The following is a 6,919-nucleotide window of genomic DNA, read 5'->3' on the forward strand; positions in this document are numbered from 1 at the left end:
AGGAGGGGCTGCCACCTGTCTCAGCAGCGAGCAGGAGGGTTCAGGGCACGAAGCAGGTGAGGCTGGTCCACTGTGCTGGTGGGAGGGGGCGCCTGTGATGGTCACACCTCAACGGTCACAGTCAGAGATGGCCTCTTGGGGCACCACACACACGCGCACACACACACACATACACTCACACTCACACACTCACACACACGCACACTCACACACATACACTCACACTCACACACACTCACATTCTCACACTCACACACACGCACACACACTCACACTCACACACACACACACTCACACACGCACACACCCTGAGTTTTTCTGTCTCCACAGAACCCTTTCTGTGTGAGGAGGGACCTCCTTCCCCCATCATCCACCTCTGGGTCTGAGGAAGGGCCTGCCTCCTGCCTTGGCCTCCTCCAGACCCCACAGGCCCCCAAGGGACCCCATCCAAGGCTCCCCAGACCCAGACTCACTCGGTGGAGTTGGACTCCGTTGTGTTTTCCAGGCTGTTTGTCCCTGAGCGGCCCCCGAAGCGCAACAGGCATTGTTGGGGGATCCCTGAGCGTGGAGTGTCGGTACCAGGAGGCATTTGTGGACACCATCAAATACTGGTGCAAACACCCGTGTGTGTCACCGTGGAAGATTGTAGAGACCAGAGAGTCAGAGAGAGAAGTGAGGAGGGGCCGTGTGTCCATCAGAGACCGTCCTGCAAGCCTCACCTTCACAGTGACCTTGGAGAGCCTCAGAGAGGAGGATGCGGGAACGTACAGATGTGGGATCTATGTGCCACTTTCACCTGACCCCACCTTCCAGGTGGAGGTGTCTGTGACCCCAGGTGAGCCTGAGACGCCAGCTCTATGGTTGCTGACCGTACCTGGGACCCTGACCCTCAGGAAGGGCCTGGAGCGGAGGGTGTTGTGGGGTCAGTGACCAGGACCCAGGCTCTGAGTGGTCGGGAGGCACACAGCACGTGTCCACCTCTGGTTCTTCGAGACCTCCTCTGTGTCCACCCCTGACACACCCTCACAGCTGAAGCTCTCTTGGGTGGAAAGGGAGGGGGAGACACCCTGAATCTGGGGGCCTGCTGCCTTCCCGTCTTCACAAGGGCCAGGTCCACTCGGAAGGTGACCCTGTGTCTCTTCCTGGACTTCTCTGGCCAGCCCTGTGGGGCGGGACCAGCGGGGCCAGCAGAGGACGCAGCAGTGTCGTGGAGGGCTCCTGGCGCCCCAGCCTCGCAGTGGTGGTCCTGGGGATCCGCAGCAGCCGAGAGGGGGGAGGCGGAGTCCCCGAGCCCACGTGGGGCTCTGGATGCTTTGGAGACCCCTCCCCCCTCCAGCCTGACCTTGCCTATCCCTCTTCCCCCGGCACTTGGTACCCAAGGAGGAAACTCAGAGGAGCCCGATAGGCAGAGAAGGATGAGGAACAGGGCTCTTAGGAGGTGTTACGGCCCTCAGTGGACCGCCACGTGCTGCAAATGAATCTTTAAACTTTCCTTTCTTTCTCTTCGGCTGTGCTGGGTCTTGGTTGCTGCACACGGGCCTTCTCTGGTTGCAGCGAGCAGGGCCTGCTCTTTGCTGTGGCGCCCGGGCTTCTCACTGTGGTGGCTTCTCCTGCTGCAGAACAGGGGCCCTAGAGCCTGGGCTCAGTCGTTGCGCATGCCTAGTGGCGTGTGGGATCTTCCCAGACCAAGGATCGAACCCACGTCCCCTGCATTGGAAGGCAGATTCTTTGCCACTGGACCACCAGGGAAGCCCCAATAAGTCTTCTTTAACAGAAGGCTGCTCTGGTTTCCTAAGAACCCGGTCACGATCCTCTGTCCATATATTCGCTTTCTCCCCTTGACTTCTTGTTCTGAGTTGTGCCCGGCTCCCCTGAGTTCCTTCCTGTTGGTCGCTGCTTCTCTCTCAGGAGGAAGGATTCCTTTTTGCGTTTCTGTTTGCAAGAAAGGAACTGAAAGTTTACTGGCTCTGCAGGGTGTGTCGGGGAGGGGCTCTGTCCACTTACCTCAGGAGAGGCCACATTTCACGGGGCCCACCAGGTCGATATCTCTCTAGATCTTTCTGGTCATGCCCTACCAGGGAGAGGACTGCCTGGGTCTGGCTGACAGATGACACGGGGTCTCCTGATTCAGCTCAGACTCAGCTGCAGGACTTTCCATCTGAGCCTCGCTCCAGCCACTCCCCTTGCCTCACTGTCTGCCCCGTCTCTCTGTGTTAATCCCGAAAGAATATGTGTCACTCCATCTGTCCCCTGGCAGGGTGGGCCAGGAGGACAGAGGTGTGGCTGTGCCTGGGGGTGACTTGGAGCCAAGTGCCCTCTCCGCACTCTCAGATCCCCAGGGGAGCAGGGCCATATGACTCTAACAGTGCCCACCTGGCCAGGGGGCATCTGGAGAGGGGCAGGGAGGGGGGCCCAGGGTGTTGGTCAGGCGTGGGTGCAGCCATGGGGGTGGTGGACACAGCACATCCATCCAGATGGTGTGAGTGACCTTGAATGTGAGTCAGAGCTACAATGGGATGGAAAGGAGGGACCCAGGGGACGATACGGGGCCTGACTTGTGTTTCTCCCTCAGTCTCTATGACAACCACCAGCCCCAAGAGGTCCACAAGCACCCCGGAGTCTCCCACGAGCCTGCCAGCGCCCACCGGGAGCACCGTGTCCGGGCAGGAGGGCCCTGATCCCGGCCAAGCTCATCGGTAAGGGACCCCCATCCCAGGACATCTCACCTGGGTGGTTTCTAGGTGATACCAGGGAGTAATAGGCAAGCTCCCTTCACCAAGAACCCTAACTTATTCAACAAATTCTGTAACAAGCAGTAAAGGTCCTACTAAGTGCCTGGAGCTCTTGTTGACTTGGGATCCAGCAGCAAAGCACAGAGACACAGTCCTGCCCTGACAGAGTCGTGTTCTAAGGGAGGGATTCACATAATGAACAGATCGACACATCGGCTGCATAAATACACCACCTATTGATGATCGCTTGAAGGAAAATGTCACCTGGGTGAGGGGCCAGCATGTGTGGGAGGGTGGTGGAGTTTGCCAGTTAAAACACAGTGATGAGAGGGCACCTAATTGATTACAGACACTTGAATGGAGGCCTGCAGGATCTGGGAGCCAGGCATGCCGGGATCCTCAGAAATGAGGCACCAGGCACAAGGGGGGCAGGCTGAACAAAAAGCCCCCAGCCCAGGGCAGGGCAGGAAGCAGACGCTCTGGGCGTTGGTGACCCCTCTGTTCCCTGAGCCCTGGTCATCTGTATCATCTTGCTGAAGAGCCCTGGCCTCTGAGGGTGCAGAGCTGAGGGGGTCACTCTTTCATCAGCCAAGGACATTGAAGGACCGGAGCTTTGGAGACCCTGGGCAGGTGCCGGCTGCTCACTGAGTAAGACAGAACAGTCCCTGCGCTTGAGGTGGCTGTGCTCTCTTGGCTAGCAGACATCAGCCAAGCCTCCCCAGTACTGGGTTCTACACCCTAGACCGCAAAACCCCCACGTGAGGCGTGTGTTAGTTGTTTCAGTCATGGCTGACTCTTTGCAACCCCGTAGACTGTAGCCCACCAGGCTCCTCTGTCCATGGGATTCTCCAGGCAGGAATACTGGAGTGGGTAGCCATTCCCTTCTCCAGGGTCTCTTCCTGACCCGGGGATCCATCACGGGTCTCTCATGCATCACAGGCAGATTCCTTACCCTCTGAGCTGCTGGGGAAGCCCCCACGAGGAGGACTCAGATAGAAATCCTCCTAATGCCCAGGTTCCCCTTGGGTCCCTGGTCTCCCTCACATGATTCTCATGGCCGCATCCACTCTTACAACCACAGTCCTAAGTCTCAGGGGCAATTCTTGAAGATCAGGGTCCAGAAGTCCTTCAGGTGGGGCTGCTCTGTGTTGGGTTGATCCTTGTATAGATTCTTGTAGCCACAGAACCTGGATGCGGGGCCAGCAAGGTGGAGGCAGCAGGGCCTCCCCGAGGATGCTGCTCACTGTCCGTCCCCGTGTCCCCCACAGGCCCCTGCTGGGCAGCGTCCACTTCCTGCTGCTGGTCTTCCTGAAGGTGCCCTTGCTCCTGGGCATGCTCGGTGCCGTCCTCTGGGTCCACAGGCCTCTGAGGAGCTCTGCGGACCTGCGGAGTCAGTCCGTTTACGAGGACTGGGGGCCCCCGAGTTCATCGTGTCATCTTCAATGATGCAGTCGGACCACTGGATGGAAACAACCTTCTGTCCATCTGTCCTGTATCAGCCTCTACCTCTCTCTCAGAATACTGTGTTTGTGGATTTAATTGTAGCTTTCTTTCCTTGTCCATAATTCTCTAAAACCAAAAGCACACCTCCTCAATGGGTGCTTCTGAACTGTAACCGTAGATTAATATTGAGTACAGAGCTTCAGGCTCATCCGCGGAGCATCACTCATGCGCTGAACTCTTAGGCGCTCTCTCTGCAGTCTTCAAACCCCAGGAGTGTGGGAATCTTGCTTTGGGGTCTGTTTTGATGGATCCAGGCAGTTCCATGGTTTCCCACATGATCTGTGCTACCATAATCACCCACCCTCCACAGGTCTCAGATCCAATGTGGGGAATCTTCCAGTTGCTGAGTGTGTCTATTTAATTACGCATTCTGAAGCTCAGGAAATAGCAATGCAGAGATCTGATGGTCCACGGAGCCATCATGCATGGGACCTAAATCAAAACTCCATTCTGCACAAACCTCCACACCCCACTATTCTGTCTAATGGACTGAAGGGCCATGTTGTTTCTCCAATTGGTGTCAATTCAGAACAGAATCCAGCATTGCATGGAAAATCAGATTATTCCCTTTCCCATGCCCAGTCAAACTGGTAGTGTGTTTAGGTCCTTTGCAGATTGCTGGTAGAAGAATAACAGTACAAAATTGATGCAACTATCAGAGAATCCTTCCTTCCTCCTGTTCAAAGGTAACTCAAGCCCCACCCTTACCCCATCATTCAAGGCCCCTGGTTACAGACCTGGTTCAAGTGTTTAAATCAATTGAGGGGCCAAGACTGAGTCTTCTATTCAATAGTTTAGTCTCCACGACTTGTAGAGGCAAAGACCTGGGTAGGCTGCCCACAGTTTCAGTGCAAACTGCAACGTGATGAACTTGCCGGCACCGAAGATCTCTGAAAGGCAGGTTATCATCTTGACTCATCTATTTGAAGCAGCCAGGACCTGGGGAATTGCAGCCACTTTTCGTGCAGCAAATATATGGGAAGAGGACCAAAGTAGTAACCACTAACCGAGGCGTTGCTTCCAACCATGATTAAACAGTAGAAAGAGCTCGGCTTTTGGTGCTCACATTCCAGTTTGTGGACAGAGATAAAACAGACACAATAGTACAGGTGTGCAGACATGCAGAAATGTCCAAGTCCACACTGAAGAATATCTTGTAGTAACGTAAGATAAGAGGAGGTGCTATTGGTGAGACAGTAAAGGATGAGTCCTATCAGCCTCGTGAAGAGGGTGATGTTTCACCAAGTCCAGAAGAATATAATGCAGTGAGCCCAGTGGGTACCTGGAAGAAGAGCCCTCAGGCAAGGGGAACTGCAGGTGCAAACGTCCTGCCTTGGGAGTGTTTTAGGTGCGGATCCAGGGGAGAGCAGAGGGCAGATGCTTGCAGGGTCCCCTGGAGCCATGTTCTCCAAGAATCCTGATCCAGTCGTGTTCACCAGCCTGAGTAGAAAAAGGAAAACCAGGATTGGAGAACTTAGTTTCCTGAAAGCAGGGGTGTTCTGAGAGAGGAATTCAGTCATTGATCCCTTCGCTGAATTGCCACAGGCTATGCTGGAAAGACACTGGGCTTCATGCAAGATGGGGACCATCAACTCTTGGGGCCACAGCCCAGACGGAGACACACAGGGAGCCCCAAATCCCAGGAGGTAAATCCAAAGGGGGTGTCAAATGGTCCAACAGGACACATAACGAGAGAACCAACCTAAGCTGGGAGGGTCACGGAAGTTGTACAGTCAAGGGTGTTAGCCGTGGGTCAGGAGGAGGAATACGGGCCCAAGGGTCTGGATGAGGCCCAGTGCGGGGAGAGTGGCAGCCTGGGGGTGGAGCTGGAGTTAGGATGAGGTGGCTGAGTTCTGGGCCTTGGCGTGCTGCCACAAGCTGTGGGAGACACCTGGTCAGAACACGGGGCTTCATCTGGAGATGGCAGGAGTCACTGGGGTGATTGGGGATGGATCAAGCAGAGTGACCCAGCTCTCCTGTATCCCTCCAGCTGCGCACTGGGACCCAGGTCTACTGCCCGTGCCTGGGAAGTGGGGAGAGTCAAGACCCGCATGCGAGGGATGGGAGACCCCGGTTTCTCCAGACAATCTGGAGAAGCTGAAAAAACCTACCCGAGGAAAGGGCTGAAGTCCCCTGTTACCCCCGTCCCACTGCCCAGGAAGATGTGACCTGTTGGCCCTGCACGTCACGTGAGCGTGGCACTGTGACTGAGGACGGGCAGTCTGTCTCCTCTCTGCGGGCCGTCCCCTCCCTCATCTCTGCACCGTGAAGAGGCCCCTGCTCATCACGTGGATCCAGGAGAGGCCCCAGCAGCCAGGGCCCTTGGGCCCCTGTTGTACAACAGCCCCCTCTGGCCACTGATGCGGGAGGAGGCTCCTCTCAGCCCCAGGTCCCCAGCTTCTCATCCACCCAGCGTCCTCTCCTCTGGCCTCCATTCTCAGTCTATCTCTAGTTCTCAAAGGGGAGTAGACTCTGCCCAGAGGCGGAGCGTGAAGAAGGGGTCTTGGAAGCTTGGGAACCGCTGTTCTGTGTGTAATGCGGGCAGCGAGGGGCCCAAGAGGGGGGAAGCCACAGCCTGAGGGGTGTGTACCTTGGGGGGGAACCAGAGCCAAGGTGGGATGTAGGAAGTTGTCTGGGGTCACGGGGCAGATTTGCGGGGCAGGAAGAGGATTTGGGTCCTGTGG

The 6,919-nt window shown here is 56.2% G+C and overlaps 1 protein-coding gene across 1 annotated transcript; it reads left to right on the forward strand.

Annotated features, from left to right (window-relative positions):
• Window positions 1-505: 505 nt before the first annotated feature.
• LOC120859529 (CMRF35-like molecule 6) lies at window positions 506-4,178 on the forward strand (the record flags this gene model as incomplete). Its single annotated transcript, XM_040235607.1, has 3 exons — window positions 506-835; window positions 2,573-2,696; window positions 4,001-4,178. Coding segments are annotated over 3 exons (632 nt in total), but the record flags the coding sequence as incomplete, so codon positions are not given.
• Between the last annotated feature and the right edge of the window lie 2,741 nt (window positions 4,179-6,919).

The sequence above is a fragment of the Oryx dammah genome, unplaced genomic scaffold (genome assembly GCF_014754425.2).
Source record: "Oryx dammah isolate SB20612 unplaced genomic scaffold, SCBI_Odam_1.1 HiC_scaffold_1443, whole genome shotgun sequence".
In the NCBI taxonomy this organism is placed as follows: Eukaryota; Metazoa; Chordata; class Mammalia; order Artiodactyla; family Bovidae; genus Oryx; species Oryx dammah.